The sequence below is a fragment of the Pristis pectinata genome, chromosome 29 (genome assembly GCF_009764475.1).
Source record: "Pristis pectinata isolate sPriPec2 chromosome 29, sPriPec2.1.pri, whole genome shotgun sequence".
Classification (NCBI taxonomy): domain Eukaryota; kingdom Metazoa; phylum Chordata; class Chondrichthyes; order Rhinopristiformes; family Pristidae; genus Pristis; species Pristis pectinata.
This window is the reverse complement of record NC_067433.1, coordinates 12,254,766-12,272,643: the sequence shown is the minus strand read 5'-3', so window position 1 is coordinate 12,272,643 and position 17,878 is coordinate 12,254,766. Positions and strand designations below refer to the sequence as shown.

Sequence of the window (17,878 nt, the reverse complement as noted above, 5' to 3'; positions counted from 1 at the left end):
ATCTGCATCTCCCCATTGCCAATCACTTCAACTTCCCCTCCCACATTATCACTGATATGATGGTCCTCGACCTCCTCCACTGCCAGGAGAATTCCAAGTGCAAACTGGAGGAACAACACCTCGTTTTCCGTCTTGGAACCTTGCAGCCTAATGGCATGAACATTGAATTCTCCTGCTTTAAGTAATCCCCACCCCCCTTCCCCATACACCCCTCCACCATACTTCTTCTTTTCTTCCCTTTCCTATCATAACTCTTTTTTTCTATCCTTTTTTTCCTTTCCCTCCTTACCTTTGACCCATCCCCCAGTGGATCTGCTCTCCCCTCCTCCCCTGCACCTGCCTATCTTACCTGCATCTACCTATCACCACCTTGTGCCCACCCCACCTCCCCTCTTCTGTCCACCTATCACTGCTCTGCTTTTCCCTCCTCTACATTGGGCTTCCCCCTTTTCCTATCTTCAGTCCTGAAGAAGGGTCCTGACCCGAAACATTGACCACCTGCTTTTCTCCACGGATGCTGCCTGGCCTGCTGAGTTCCTCCAGCATCATGCTACTTCCTACACTTGTGTGAAAAATCATTAATTTAATCGCCTTTGCTACTAACTCCATCCTGCCCTCAGATTCACCTCAGCCATTTCTAACACTTCTCTCCCTTTTCTAGATCTCTATCTCCATCTCAGGAGACAAACTATCTGCCTATATTGACTATAAATCCAACAACTCCAACAGCTACCTGAACTACACCACCTCCCACCCTGTCCCCAACAAGGACACAGTTCTGACTCTCCACCGCATCTGTTGTCAAGATGAGGCTTTCCATTCCAGGACTTCTGAAATGTCCTTTTTAAGGAAACGTGGATTTCCCTCTACTGCAGCTGGTGGAGCCTTACTTGCATTCCTCCATTCCCTGGATGTCTGCTCTTGCCCCTCTCCCCAGACAGAACAGAGATAGAGTTCCCTTAACTCTTACCTTTCACCCCTCTAGTCCCCACATATCATCCTTCGCCATTTCCACCCGCTACAACAGGATCCCACCAGCAACCACATCTTCCCCTCTCCACCCCCTTTTCTGCTTTCCGCTGGGACCACTCTCTCCAAGACTCCTTGGTTCCCTCATCCCTCCCCACCCACCCCTTCCCGTCCCCTGCAACGGTAAGAGGTGCAACACCTCTCCCTACGCCTCCTCCCTCACCACCATTCAGGGACCTGAATGGTCCTTGCAGGTGAGGCAGAGATTCGCGTGCACCTCCTCCAACCTGGCCTCCTGCATTCGGTGCCCGCGATGTGGGCTCCTCTACATCAGTGAGACCGAGAGTAGACCAGGCAGCCATTTTGTGGAGTGCCTGCACTCTTTCTGCAACGGCCATTTTGGGATTTCAGTTGCATGTCATTTCACATTCCCACAATGAACACTATGTCCTCGGCCTTCTCCACTGCCGGAGTGAGACCAAACACAAACTAGAACAACGCCTCATGTTCCATTTGTGTTGCCTATGGTATGAACATTGAATTTTCCTATTTCAGGTAACGCACTCCCCCTGTGTTGGGCCAAAGGGGCTATTGCTGTGCTGTGTGACTCTGACTCTGTCCTTCAGGGAAGGAAATGCACCATCCTTAAACAATCTGGCTTTTACATGATGGGGATGGGCAATAAATTCTGGTGCTGTCAGTAATGCCTGGATGCCGGGATTATAATTTTTCTCAAGAATGTGCATATTTATTGTGAGCAACAGAAGGGGAATTGTTCCATCTTCGCGCAGAAAGCCGCCTTTGGCGTAAGTGACCATCTTCTACCTTCTGCAGACCAGTGAGAGAATTCAGACAAACGGGATCTTGAGCCAGTGTGCTGATAGAATCAGTTCCAGTCAAATACATACTTGCTGATCTCCTCCATGTGTAAAATTGTCCTGTTAAGAAGCTGCCAATTGCAATGTTTTATGTCTGCATTGAGACGGGAATCAATCAGGCATCCTTTTGCTTTTAGCTTCATTGTCAGTCAGTGCTTTATATCGTTGCCATTGCATGGCTAGCTCCACACTGAAAATAAATACAAAACCATGGTCTTTTTCTCTATGGTATGCAATTTCACCAGCTCTAACTGGTACAGTTTGAAGTCTGGTTTGCTGGATTAAATCGAAAGATAATAAGAAAACTTGTACATTAGCGAGGCACTGATATGAATTCTAAGAAGCAGATCCAAAATGTTCCCTGCTGTTTCCTGACCCCATGCCACCAGCCTGCCTCTGCTTCAATCAGTGTGTTTAAGCAGCCTCGTTATCTTTTCCCAGTCAGGCACCAGGCATTGTTAACATCCGTTCTGTTAGAATAGAGTGACATGCAGGGCGCAAACAATAACAGCGTAACAGCGTGCTTTATTGCAAGAAGAGCAAAATGCTGCTGATGCTACAGAAGTGCTGAGACGTGTCAGGGAACTTCTGTGCAGAGGATGGGCAAGGGTCTCCCTGCACTTGGTTGGGACAGAGGTGGAACAAGAGTGGGTGTATGTGGGTGCAAGTGGGACATGCGACCGAATGTGCTGGAGTGAGTCAGGGTATCAAAGAAAGATTTCTTTATTAGTCACATGTACATCGAAACACACAGTGAAATACATCTTTTGCGTAGAGTGTTCTGGGGGCAGCCCGCAAGTGTCGCCACACTTCCGGCACCAACATAGCATGCCCGCAACTTCCTAACCCGTACATCTTTGATATGGTAGGGGGGGGGAACCGGAGCACCCAGAGGAAACCCAGTCAGACGCACGAGGATAACGTACAAACTCCTTACAGACGGCGGCGGGAATTGAACCCGGGTCACTGACGCTGTAACAGCATTATGCTAACTGCTACACTACCAAAAGAATCTTCCAGTCAACCTGCTGAAACAGGCAGGGAAGAGAAGAATATGGGATGGTGTTGGCGTTGATAGAAGAGGCTGGGGGTTTAGTCATTGTATGGGTAGGCTGGTGGAGTGCAAGGTGAGTATAAGAAGGGAGGAGGGAAGAGATGTCCTGGAAGGAGCTGGCAGAAATGTGGGAACGTGGCCCAACACAACCAATGAACTTGACCACGAAAGCCGTGCTTTTCGTATCCCTCCATAAATTCCATTCCTTTGCCGCCAAGTCCTTCCCCCTCCCGAGCTGCTACGTCAGGTAAACCAGACCATTCCCATCCTCACTCTGCCACTCACCCCTGGAACACCGCTTCCCATTCCACATCGCCCTCCTCGCAACAACCTCCCACTTCCACCATCGCCATCCTGCCATTGAAACCCCCACCTACACCCAAGGCCGAGAAGGCTACAGACCAAGTGCGGGTAAATGGGACTAGTAAAGATTAGCACAATGTTCAGTCTGGATAAGATGGGCCAAGAGGCCTGTCTCTGTGCTGTACGACTCTATGACTCTTGCCAAGTCCAGGCTTGACTCTCCCTGCACCTTCACCATCCATAAATTTTTGCTCCCTATCCCTCTAACGGAGTGTGCACATCAAAACAAAGACCTCAAAATGAAAGGACATAAGCACATAAAAACATCTATAATGGAGGGATTCAGTGCTTTAGTCAAAATAAGTTAGTACCTTCAATGTAAGAGCTGATGAAGGAATCACTGACATGTAAATTGGTAAACTGGTTTATTATTGTCACATGTACTAAGGTACAGTGAAAAACTTGTCTTGCATACCATTCATATCAATTAATTCATTCCAACAGTAATGAGGTAGTACAAGGTAAAACAATAACAGAATGCAGAATAAAGTGTTACAGCTACAGAGAAAGTACAGTGCAGGTAGAGATAAGGTCATAACAAGGTAGATTGTGAGGTCAAGAGTCCATCTTATCATACTAGGGAACTGTTCAATAGTCTTATAACAGCGGGATAGAAGCTGTACTTGAGCCTGGTGGTATATGCTTTCTTTTTTGATGTGGTGGGTTGGCAAGCTGGCTGTCATCTCTGGAGATCTGAGACTAATTCAGTTTCTGGCATTGTCTATTATGTGGTCTCTAGCTGAAGTAAAGCCAGAGAAATGCTCAAGAGGTGATTGAACATCAGTGTGGAGGACAATTGTTATCATTTCAGCTGTGGACATCTGGAATAAATTAGCAGTGGACAGTGTTTAGGAAGAAAAAGAAAGAAACAGACACCTTCATCTGGTCCAGTCCAGCTGAAGGGTCTTGACCCAAAACGTCGACTGTCCATTTTCCTCCACAGATGCTGCCTGACCCGCTGAGTTCCTTCAGCATCTTGTGTGTTGCCCCAGATTTCCAGCATCTGCAGTCTCTTTCGTGTAACATATATAAGGGTTTTATACACACACACACACACACACACACACACACACACACACACACACACACACACACACACACACACACACACACACACACACACACACACGCATATGCTGACACACACACACACCCGGTCTCTTCTGTCTCCCATCAGGCAGAAGATACAGGAGCCTGAGGGCACATACCACCAGGCTCAAGGACAAGCTTCTATCCCACTGTGATAAGACTATTGAACAGTTCCGTAGTACGGTAAGATGGACTCCTGACCTCACAATCTACCTTGTTATGACCTTGCACTTTATTGTGCAAGTCTACCTGCAATGCACTTCCCTGTAGCTGTGACACTTTACTCTGTATTCTGTTATTGTTTTTACACTGTACTACCTCAATGCACTGTGTGATGAATTGATCTGTACGATCGGTATGCAAGATAAGTTTTTCACTGTACCTCGGTACAAGTGGCAGTAATAAACTGATACCAATACATATACACACATGCACACACACACACACACACACACAAACGCAGACACACACACACACACACACACACACACACACAGATAAGATTGATCACATGCACTGAAAGTAAAAAGAGAAAATGCTGGAAACACTCAGCAGGTCAGGCAGCATATACTGATAATGTTTTTGGTCTGAGACTTCTTCAGAACTGGAACAAGAATTGTGTATGTTTCAGTGGGATCATCTCTCATTCTTCTCAACTCTGTGGAGGACAAAAGCACAGTCTGCTTAATCCTTCCTGAGAGAACAAACCTACCATCGCAGGAATCAATGTGTGAGTGTGCTCCATCTATTACTGATATATCCTTCCTTAGATAGAAACATCAAGCCTGTATATAATATTCCAGGTGTGCTCTCACCAGGAACCAATATAATTGAAGCAAAACATCTTTACTGTTGTATTCAAACCCCCTTACAATAAAAGCCAACACACTAAGTGCCTTGTCACTAATTACTTATTGTACTTTGAGTGATTCATATACAAGGGCACCCAGGTCAGTCTGAACACAAACACTCCCAGGTTCTCAATACTCTTCTATTTGTTTCCACTAAAGTGAATCACTTCACACATGCACACAATAGAAGAAGGAATAGACTGGTCTATACTGGATTGGAGAGCTTGAGTTATAAAGAGAGATTGGATCGGCTGTTTTTTTCCCTGGAGTGAAGGAGGCTGAGGTGACATGATAAAGGTATATAAAATTATGAGAGGCAGAAAGTATCAGAAGCAGTGTCTGTTTCCCAGGATAAGACTGTCAAAAACCAGAGGGCGTAGGTTTAAGGTGAGAGGGTGGAGGTTTGAAGGGGATCTGAGGAGTAAATTTTTCACACAGAGTAGTTGGTGTCTGGAATGAGATGCCAGAGGAGGTGGTGGAGGCAGGAACAGTAACAATATTTTAGAGGCACCTAGACAGGTACTTGAACAAGCAGAGCACAGAGAGAGATGGAATTAATGCAGACAAGTGGGATTAGTATAGATTAGAATTTGATTTGATTTGATTTGATATCTTGATATCTTTTGACATCGAAACACACAGTGAAATGCATCTTTTGTGTAGAGTGTTCTGGGGGCAGCCCGCAAGTGTTGCCATGCTTCCGGTGCCAACAAAGCATGCTCACAACTTCCTAACCCGTACGCCTTTGGAATGTGGGAGGAAACTGGAGCACCCGGAGGAAACCCACGCAGACACGGGGAGAACGTACAAACTCCTTACAGACAGCGGTGGGAATTGAACCCGGGTCGCTGGCGCTGTAATAGTGTTACACTAATGGCTACACTACAATGTTGGTCGCCATAGATGCAGTGGGCCAAAGGGCCTGTTTCTATGCCGTACAGCTCTATGCCTACAGTTCAAAATGGGGGACTGAAGATGGTTAAATGCTGGTAATAGCATTAGCACAGGACAATAGGGGGCATATCAAGAGAACCAGAGGAATGGAAGACATTTGTGAGTTGCAAAGGGAGTGTGGCCAGGTGAGGGAAGCAAATATGGAAGAACGGCTATAGAGCCTGGTGGGGGAGGTGGTTGGCTGGAGACCACCCTGCCAAAACCTTGTCCCAAACCCCACCCCTTGAAATGCCAGCATGCCCCATGCACCAGCCTGAATCATGTCCTCTCTGGATGTAAAATCACTTCTAGTTTTACAGAACACTGAATGAAACAATTGGATGGTTATTTGATATCCGAGATGCTTTTTGTTGAACGGCTAGGAGAGAGGCATAATTGAACCTTGCCTGTGTTACAGAGAATACTGCTAGTAAACCCTTGGCCCAATGTTGTAGGACCCTCCACCATGGCCTTTCCCCACAGAGCCGTTGTGGCAGCTGCACCAAGTTCCAGTGCATCCCTCAGCAAAGTCTCTTTAATCCCGAGGGATTGCCGAAGAAAAGTAGGAAGTAGAGCAAGAAACAACCTGCTGGAGGAACACAGTGGGTTGAACAGCATCTGTGTAAGGAAAGGAATTGTTGATGCTTCAGGTCGAGAACTTGCATCAGTCTTGAAATGTCGACAATTCCTTTCCCCCCCGCAGACGCTGCTTGAGCCACTGAGTTTCTCCAGCAGTTTGTTTGCTGCTCCAGACTCCAGCATCTGCAGTGTCTTGTGTCTCCAAAGTCGGAAGTAGGACTGCCTTAGCACAGGGTCATACATCAGAGAAGCAGGACATTTGGCCCACCGAGTCTGTGCCGACCATCAGTCATTCACTTACACTCATCCTACGCGAATCCCATTTTATTCTCCCCACAATCCCATCGACTTCCCACAGATTCTCCCACTCACCTACATACCAGGTTGCAACTTTCAGCGGCCAGTTAACTGACCAACCAGCACATCATTGGAATTTGGGAGGTAACCGGAGCACCGGGGGAAACCCACACCGTCACAGGGAGAACGTGCAAACTCCACACAGAGAGCACCAGAGGTCAGGATTGAACCCAGGACTCCACCCTCCAACCATGATTCAACCAATTGGTCCATCCAGACATCTTAGGTGCTTGTGCTCCACAGTACAGGACAATTTGCTCGAAGTTTAATTGTTTTAGTGCAGCAGCTCTCCAAGGATTATTCCCTCACCCTCCGGTCTCAGTGCAGACCTGGCAGCTGCCTACTCAGCTTTGGAAATCCTACTGCATGTGTCTCAAATATGTTAATCTCCACGTACTTTGTTGTGCAAATAAACCCAAAATAATTGATCATTTTGAGGTGTGCATGCAGCGGCAGAAGTGAAGGATAAATGCTTTTTGTTAGTTTTCTTTCGGATTCACAGGTTATTTCCTGTGCTAATTAGTCCCCAGAGGAGCTGTTTTAATCAGGCCACCAGTCACACAACCGATGATCGGGACCCAGCCTCATTTGCTCCACAACTTTTAAGTAGGAATTCCACTTTTAATTCATTGGTTTTTGCAATCATAATGGAAGAATTTTGCTCCTCTGTAGTATGCCAACAGAGAAGGTTCACATCAGAAATGATCATTCCTTGCTACATATACACTAATACCAGCGACACGGTAGTGTAGCGGTTAGCGTAATGCTATTGCAGCGCCAGCGACCTGGGTTCAATTCATGCTGCTGTCTGTAAGGAGTTTGTTCGTTCTCCCCATGTATGCGTGGGTTTCCTCCAGGAGCTCCGGTTTCCTCCCACATTCCAAAGACATACAGGTTAGGAAGTTGTGGGCATGCTATGTTGGCACCGGAGGAGTGGCGACACTTGCCGGCTTCCCCTTCCAGCACATTCTCAGTAATGCAAAAAGACGCATTTCACGTGTGTTTCAATCTATATGTGACTAATAAATAAATATCTTAAATATCTGATTGTGAATGGATAAGACTAATGAACTGATATTAGTGCAGCCCAAACTTTTGAATAACTTTTAATCCGTGTCTTATTGGAGAATGATCTGGCAGACAAAGAGAAAGCAACAAACAGATGAACCAGTATTCATCCAAATGACTACAGTGTATAATGAGAAATATATTAAATCTAATGAAGGTAGAATGCATTCACAGGGGCTGCTTGACTGCATCATGATTAAGTGATTCGATATACCCCCCCATGGATTAATTTAGATCGTGCAGTAGCTAATATAATGGCCTCTGTACCCAGAATGCAGTTGACGAATGCTGTGCGATGAAGATTAATGTGTATAATTGCATTGATGAAATCACAGCATAATCACAGAGGTGGATATGAACAAGATAAATTTGGTGATGTGAGTTTTTGATTAATCGGTGTTTAGCTGGATTCTGCTGACCAGTGTGTGTTTTCTTAACTTTAAGCAGCCCTTTTGTTGGCACTGTTCAAAGCATGCTGCCAATGCAAATTGATTCTTTAAAGATTGAGATTGTTCTCCTTGGCAAGGGAGGACATGAGTTCGGAGAGGCAGGTGGGAGCAGCAGGTGCAGTGACCACAATAAGTCTGATTGGGCTCCAATTCACTTAACGGAACCCATTTCGAGAATACCCTGTCAGTCAGCATGTTGCAATTATTTTCAGTAATTGGAACAAATGTACCAATTAGGCAAATTTATCCCTTGATGCCTAACACAGGGTTATTGAGCTAATCCATATATGTCCCTGCATTTCCACTATAGATCTTTTCATGATTAGCCAGAAGCTTGGGTGTATAATGGAATTTCAATTCAGTTCATGCCCTGGCTTTACATGATCCTGAAATGGTGGAGTGATTCAATTTCCAACATCTAGATTTTGACTCCAATCACACTGTTACCTGTCTCGAAGCAGTCCATTCCTCTGACTGGCTAACTTAAGACCTCCCATTGATGATTAGAATTGATTTCCCAAGAGCATAATAACAGTAGTTATCCCTGCACAGTTTAAACAGTTCAGACTAAAACAGCTGCCTTCTACTGGGGACGAGACCACGTTATCTTTCACAGCTAGGGAATGGGGGGAGAAAAAAGTGTGGAAAATCTTTATTTAAGGTAAATTTCTTTCCTGGCAAGTGATATAAATTTCCATGATTTTTATTGGCATTATTTCAATTTGGTTACAACTTTCCTGCATGAATTTTGCAAAGACTGCAGTGATGGGTTGTAGGGGGCAGGAGATTGGATAGGTGGAGGGGAGGGTAAAAACAGATAATTGTAATAAACCCTTCAAATTCCTGTTCACACCAGTAGTAATAAGGGCCAAACTGTATTGCATCCCTCTGTGATCCACAGAAATGGCACGACAGCTTAATGGAAAAAAATCTTCTTCTTCAGCAGGTCCTTGGGGTGATTTGCTTCCACTTCGGTTTTATTGGTTAGAGTCATAGAGCTGTACAGCACAGAAACAGGCCCTTCAGCCCACCATGTCCATGCCGACCATTTTGACGATCTACACTAATCCCATTTGCCCACATTAGGACTATATCCTTCTATGCCTTTCCTATTTATGTATCTGTTTAAAAGCCTCCTAAACGTAGTAATTGAATCTGATTTCACCACCTCCTCTGAGAGTGTGTTCCAGATATCAACCACTTTCAGTGTAAAAAAAAACTTACCCCTCGAGTCCCCTTTAAATCTCCTATCCTCCTCTTTAAACTATGCCCTCTAATTTTTGATACCCCTAGCATGGGAAGAAGATTTTGGCCATCTACCTTACCTATGCCTTTCATAATGTCATATGCTTCTACCATGTCACCCCTCAGCCTCCCTCACTCCAGGAAAAACAAGCCCAGACTATCCAATCTCTCCCCACAACTAAACATCTCCAATCCACACAACATCCTGGCGATTCTATCCTCTGTCCAGCACAATCTTGTTGTTCTGAATTAGCTAGTGAGACCAATGTAGACTCTTCTACAGATGGGGCAGCTAGTGAAAGGGGAAATAGTAAGGTGGTGAACTCCTTCCATCATTTACACAGGATTCCTGTGTATTCCTGATGCATGGCCTTGAGATTCTCAATGCACCCTGAATGCTTCTCCATTTGAGTGATCATGGGCCAGAGATACCCAGGAATTTGTGGGGATGTTATAATTCTTCAAGAAAGCTTTGAACAAATCCTTGAATCTTTTTCTCTGTCCGCCTGTCAATCTCCAATGATGGAACTTGGAAAATAACATTTGTTTTTGGAATCTGATACAAACAATCTATCCTGCCCAATGGAGGGAGCCGCGAGTAACTAGGGCTTCAGTCTTAGGGATGTTGGCCTGGCATTGATTTGCTTATCCTTCCAGTGAGTTGGGAGGAGTTTGCAGAGGCAGCATTTTTCCAGCATCAGTGCCAAACATGGGCACCGTTCAGCCATGGGTTATTGAATGGCAGAAACAGGACCATAGAGGCTAAATAGCTTCCTTCAGTGGCAATGTAGATATTGGTTATTGAGGCTGTTTCTCTATACCAATATAGCCATTCAGAGCTGATCTAGTCATTATTATTGAGCAAAGGCACAGGGTTGTTAAGAAGGCGTATGGAGTGTTGGCCTTCATTAATCGGGGTATTGAGTTCAAGAGCCGCGCGGTGATGTTGCAGCTCTATAGAACTCTGGTCAGACCACCCTTGGAGTATTGTGTGGAGTTTTGCTCAACAATAATGACTAGATCAGCTCTGAATGGCTATATTGCTATAGAGAAACAGCCTCAATAACTATATCTACAGGAAGTATGTGGAAGCTTTAGAGGGGCTACAGAGGAGATTTACCAGGATGCTGCCTGGATTGGAGAGCTTGTCATAGGTTGAGTGAGCTAGGGCTTTTCTCTTTGGAGAGAAGGAGGATGAGAGGTGACTTGATAGAGGTGTACAAGATGATAAGAGGCACAGATCGAGTGGACAGTGAGAGACTTTTTCCCAGGGCAAAAATAGCTAACACGAGGGGGCATAATTTTAAGGTGATTGGAGGAAGGTATAAGGGGGATGTCAGAGGTAGGTTTTTTACACAGAGAGTGGTGGGTGCGTGGAACGCACTGCTGGCAGAGGTTGTGGGGGCAGATACATTAGGGACATTTAAGAAACTCTTAGATAGACACATGAATGATAGAAAAATAGGGGGCTATGTTGGACGGAAGGGTTAGATAGATCTTAGAGCAGGATAAAATGTCGGCACGACATTGTGGGTTGAAGGGCCTTTACTGTGCTGAAAAAAAACCTTGTGAAGCAGTTATTATACATCAGTCAGGTTTTCATGAGGGGACAATACTTCATTAAAGCTTCCCTTCTCATTAGTGAGGCCAACTGAGTTATTGCCACTAAGAGGGGCAGTGGAAAATTACTGGATCTGGCCTAATGACATTCCAAAGGGTGTCTGGCTTCCCGCCACTATCCTTCAATCCTGTGGGATTGGTCCCCTCTCCACCTACCAACATTTGCAATGAGCCATTAATTAAACTACTGCCATTTGTACAGAAGTCCTGACAAGGGATTTTAGTAAAGAACAAAAGACTCAGGTTTTTCATTGTATGGTAAAATGGCTTTGCTTAAGGTTGAGCGATTTCAATGACCTTAATGTAATAGTTAGCACTACCATACTCTTTCTACCTCTCGGTGTTATGACCTCTATATACTCAATTGTGTCAGTGATCAATCCACTGATGATACAATGATGCCTGACTTATGGTTACTAGCAATCTCACCCTTCCTTGGCTACAGTACCCTCGTAATTAGAGATCCTACTTTTAAGGTAAAACATCATTTGACATAAAAAGCTGAATTTGCAGCTTCTTCATTGATCTAACACAGTTTTATACGCTCTGTTGCTTCGGTTGAGCAGCAGGGCTTACCTCTGTAGCTCTCTCCTGCATGATTTCTTGTCAGCTGTTTGACACTTTTTTTTTATATAGTTCAAAATTACAATTTTGAATTACATTTCAAGTGGTCAAATACAATTTTACTAATTACAACAGGTTATAAATTCCATTTCAAGGGGATTTCAAATGAGCAGGAGTTTCAATGGAATTAAAAATGAGATCATATTTCAGGTGAGAAAATACAAACTTCAAATTCCTCCAACTGATCTTGTTCTTGAAGTAATGGAATTGTACTTGCATTCCTTTGCGAAACTTGCTGACTGCATATTGACATGAAATGCCGTGTTAACAAACAACTCCTTCAGGCAAACATTAGGCTTCTAATTGGGAATACATGTCTGTGTCCTCTACCTTGCCTTCCCCAACTCCCCCTTTCTCAATCTTCACAGCACATATACTGACAACTCTTTGCTTCTTTCATGGTATGATGAGATATGAAACCTTTTGGTCTGTTTCTAGATCTGTGGGTCTCAATCTGTCCCTACTGTACAGCTGCCAGCTCTGATAATGTAGGTAAGTTAGCCACTCTTCCTGCAGGTATGACTATAATCTCGACATAATGGTGCCGAGAACTGATTCCTCTGTGTACAAGAAGATAGTGACATCTAGATTTTGATTTTGATGAAAAAAGCGTGCAGGATTTCATGAAAAGAACACTTCTCCAACTGTTAAACACGGGGGTGGATCAATCATGCTTTGGGCTTGTGCTGCAGCCAGTGGCACGGGGAACATTTCACTGGTAGAGGGAAGAATGAATTCAGTTAAATACCAGCAAATTCTGGAAGCAAACATCACACCGTCTGTAAAAAAGCTGAAGATGAAAAGAGGATGGCTTCTACAACAAGATAATGATCCTAAACACACCTCAAAATCCACAATGGACTACCTCAAGAGGCTCAAGCTGAAGGTTTTGCCATGGCCCTCACAGTCCCCCACCCAAAACATTGTCGAAAATCTGTGGATAGACCTCAAAAGAGCAGTGCATACAAGACGGCCCAAGAATGTCACAGAACTAGAAGCCTTTTGCAAGGAAGAATGGGCAAAAATTCCCCAAACAAGAATTGAAAGACTCTTAGCTGGCTACAGAAAGCGTTTACAAGCTGTGATACTTGCCAAAGGGGGTGTTACTAAGTACTGACCATGCAGGGTGCCCAAACTTTTGCTTCGGGCCCTTTTCCTTTTTTGTTATTTTGAAACTGTAAAAGATGGAAATAAAAAAGTAATCTTGCTTAAAATATTAAAGAAATGTGTCATCCTTAACTTTATGCCTTTTGGAAATCAGGTCATCTTTTACTCGCTTAGCTATTCACGGTAACAGAAATTTTGACCAAGGGTGCCCAAACTTTTGCATGCCACTGTATAAGGTAAAGATGGAACTGCACACGGGTTATGTAGCACACGAGGTGTTGAAGCTTGACATTGCAAAAGGCTTACCCCACTCTATGTATACACAACGCATGTGTGGTAGAGATAAAAGGGATAAAAAGTTGATAAGAAACAGTATAAGGATAATGGAAACTTTAGATCGGGGAGCATTCGTTTCAGGACAAGTGACTACCACTGTGCTGTTGGCAAGTTTTTCAGAGATATTGAGAAATGAATAAGAAGGGAAACAATCTCTTTATTTTCATAGGAAAATAGACAGCACATGTGGATTGCATTCAGGACATAGTGTGTTGAGAGATTCCGTCATTATTTTTCTCTTGTTTTTGCCCTTGAACCAACAGAGGAGCTGGAACACAACTACCTTCATAAGCCAAAGACATGTAGCTATCATTGTTGGGCCATTTTCACCCAGCTTTTACATTGCAGCACACAACCGCTCCACGAGAAATTCTAATTAAACAGCGCAGTCTAGTCCAATATTATTCATCAGCCTAACCTGTCCTTATAATCGAACATAAACCAACAGCGACAGTCACCATGGAGACAATTGAGGCAATTATTTTTTTTAATTGCGACGAGCTTCAGTTTGTGCGTGCGTTGAGCAGCACATGGCTAGGACTGCTCCACCGGCTGACTACACATTGCTGCTTGAAGCTTGGTTGGTTTCACAATTACACGAGAACCTCCATCTGATATTCTAAGCAGCTGAATAATATTAACCTTGTTGTAATTTATTGAGTCGGTGAAATTCCCTAGGGGATCACAGTTTTCATTATAGGCTTGGTGAAAAATGAAAAACATAATTTGTGTTACAGCTGGGATTTATCACTCACTTAAGGGCACAAAATATTAGTTTCTTACCATGTACTTCAGTAAGCAGTCAGGTGCAGAGCTAAACCCATGGGAGATATTAGTATGTCTCTAAAATCTCACTGAACATCACTCAGCGAGAATGACAGAAGGGAGGAACCTCCTAGTCTGTGCCCTAGGAGCAGGATCTTTAGTCCCACAGTGGAGTTAGAGTTCGAGGAGAGGGGACTGCAGCACAAGGGACGATGATGTGAAGCTTCACCACTAGCATCGTGTGCACAGCCCTTGGACAGATGTGGATTCTGGAGCCACAGCTGCAACTTCTCAGCTGCAGTCATTTCACTGATCCTGAGAGGCTGTTACCCCCCAGCTGGAATAGAACTTTTTATTATTCGTTTACAGAAATCGAGCATCGCTGACAAGGTCAAAACCTACTCCCCCTCCCTGACTGAATCAGTGATGGTGAGTTGCCTTCCTGAGATGTTGCACTCCTTCAGGTGAAGGGACTCCCAGAGTGATTGAATATCAGAAAAAATCTGCAGGTGCTGGAAATCTGAAATAGCATAGAAAATGTTGGAAATACTCAGCAGGTCAGGCAGCATCTATAGAAAGGTTGAAGTCAATAATCCTTCTTCAGGGTTGTCCATTCCTTACACATTCTGTTTTTATTTCCTGCAGTGATATTGGGCAGAGAGCTGAAGGATATCGACAGAGCAATGATGAGGAACCAGTGACGTATTTCCAAATTATAATGCTGGATGGCTTGGATAGTTTTCTCATGCACTTAATGTCTTCATCCTTCTTGCTGGTAGAGGCTACAGGTTAGCCTTGGCGAGTTATGGCACAGTGTTTGGAAGATGCTACAACTGGAGGCAAAGCCTTCAGGATAAGCGTTTGACTATTCAGAAGTGACTTGAGGAGAAATTTTCTCACTCAGATGGTTATGAATCCTTGGAATTTTCTATCCCAGAGATGTGTGGATACTCTGTTGTTATAAGAGTCATAGGAGTGTACAGTTATTGTGAAATTTGACACAGAAACAGACCGCTGAGTCCAGGCCAAATATCAAGCTCCCATCTTTAGTCTAATCCTACCTATTCTCCCCACATTCTCATCAACTCCCCCAGTATTCTACCACTCATCCACACACTAGGGGCAATTTACAGTGGTTAATTAACCCACAACCCCCACAAGCTGAAGGTCCTGGAGGAAACCCATGTGATCACAGGGAGAATGTGCAAACTCCACACGGACAGGTTGGGATTGAACCCAGGTCGCTGGTGCTGTGAGGCAGGGGCTCCAACGGCTGCACCACTGTGCCACCCCTGGGAACCTTTCAAGTCAAATGCCTTCGAGAGATTTCAGGCTCCAGTTGGCACATATGCAACTCACAATAACGCATGCACCAATCGAAGCTATCATCTTGAGAGGCCTGGGAATGGTCAACTCAGAGTTATCCACTGTGCTTCCAAAAAACCTGGCAAGTTTCATCAATTATAGGACAAGTTATAATTAAATTGGATAATTTTACTGACTCAGTAAATTGCAATAAGCTTAATATTATTAATCTCCTTGGAATAACTTTCAGAGGTTTGTGAAGCTAACCAAACTTTGTTCAGTGATGCGCAGCCAAGGCTAAGTTCTTGCCATACTTCACTCATACTGGAGAGTTCCCAAGTATTGGTATTGATATTGGTTTATCATTGTCACATACTGTATACCAAGATACAGTGGAAAGCTTCTGTTTGCATGCCATCCAGACATATCATTCCACACCAAGGTAGTAAAAAGGAAAACAGAATGCAGAATATAGTGTTACAGTTAGAGAAAGTGCAGTGCAGGCAGACAAATAAAGTGCAAGGGCCACGACGAGATCAAGAGTTCATCTTTGAATGAGGGGTAATGTTCAAGAGTCTGCTAACAGCAGAATAGAAGCTGTCCTTGAGCCTGGTGGTGAGTGTTCTCAAGCTTTTGTAGCTTCTGCCCAACAGGAGAGAGGAGAAGTGAGAATGACCGGGGTGGGAGGGGTCCTTGGTTACATTGGCTGCTTTCCTGAAGCAGCAGGGAGTGTAGACGGAGTCAGTGGAGGGGAGGCAGGTTTGCGTGATGGACTGGGCTGCGTTCACAACCCTTTGCAATTTCTTGTGGTCTTGGGCAGAGCAGTTGCCCAACCAAGCTGTGATGCATCCGGATAGGATGCTTTCTACGGTGCATCTGTAAGGTGCATATGTTGACTGTATGACAGGATTGATTTGCTTTTGGACTCAAGGAAGATGAAGGATGGGACAAGAACGTGGAGTTAATGTGGAGGTTAAGCCCCAATCCTGAGCAACCTGCAGGGTACCCTGCATCTCTTTCTGGTTTCTTTTTTCCCCAAGGAAAGGGGACTAAAAACTGGAGGGCATAAGTTTCAGTTGAGAGGGGAAAGATTTAAAAGGGACTTGAGGAGCAGCTTCTTCACGCAGAAGGTGGTGTGTGTATGGAACGAGCTGCCAGAGAAGGTAGTTGGGACAGATACAGTAGCAACATTTAAAAGACATTTGGACAAGTACATGGATAGGAAAGGTTGAGAGGGATATGGGCCAAAGGCGGAACAGGTGAGCACCTTGGTTGGTATGGACGAGTTGGGCTGGAGGGCCTGTTTCCATGCTGTATTACTCTAAGATTCTTTGACTTAATTTCTGGGAGTCCAGGCCCAGCATTATCCACTATCTCTGCCTTCCCTTGCAGGTCGAATGGTTGAAGAACGAAGAGGTGATTGATCCTCAGCACGACCCCAATGTTTATACCACCGCAGAGCACAGTCTGGTCATCGAGCAAGCACACCTCTCTGATTCAGGCAACTACACCTGCATTGCCTCCAATGTGGTTGCCAGGCGACGAAGCACTGTCGCCATGCTGACGGTGTTTGGTAAGAAGTAATATTTCACCATTCACATCTAGATATTGCAGTGATTAGCATGCATGACCTCAGAATGTCTCCACGGCCAATAAAAACCTCTGAAATGCAATTACTGTTATAACCGAGACTTGGCAAAGTAAGATCCCACAGGCACCAATGGAATGAAAGGTCATGAGATAAGATAAGATGTCTTTATTAGTCACATGTACATTGAAACACACAGTGAAATGCATCTTTTGCGTGGAGTATTCTGGGGCAGCCTGCAAGTGTCGCTACGCTTCCAGCGCCAACATAGCACGCCCACAACTTCCTAACCCATACGTCTTTGGAATGTGGGAGGAAACCGGAGCACCCGGAGGAAACCCACACAGATACAGGGAGAATGTACAAACTCCTTACAGATAGTGGCCGGAATTGAACCCGGGTCGCTGATGCTGTAATAGCATTACGCTAAGCACTACACTACCGTGCCATATGTTGATTGAAAGGTAATCAGGGAAGGTCCCGTGCTTTCCATCAAGCCCGAGAAGTCAGGAGCCTCATGCAAAAGATGGTGCTTCACCAGTGCTGCACTCCCTCAGTACTGCCCTGGAGGGCCAGGTGAGACTTGTCATAGAGTTGTGCAGCACGGAGACAGGCCCTTCGGCCCAACTGGTCCATGCCGACTAAGATGCCCATCCAAGCTAGTCCCATTTGCCCACATTTGGCCCATATCCCTCTAA

The 17,878-nt window shown here is 44.7% G+C and overlaps 1 protein-coding gene across 3 annotated transcripts in view; it reads left to right on the top strand.

Moving 5' to 3' along the window:
* LOC127584315 (netrin receptor UNC5D-like) overlaps positions 1-17,878 on the top strand; it is a 562,203-nt gene that overhangs the window by 420,566 nt on the left and 123,759 nt on the right. For all 3 annotated transcript variants that reach the window (XM_052041008.1, XM_052041010.1, XM_052041009.1), the window contains exon 5: positions 16,985-17,165. In XM_052041008.1, coding sequence (XP_051896968.1) covers positions 16,985-17,165 — 181 coding nt within the window. The remainder of the gene's footprint in view (positions 1-16,984; positions 17,166-17,878) is intronic.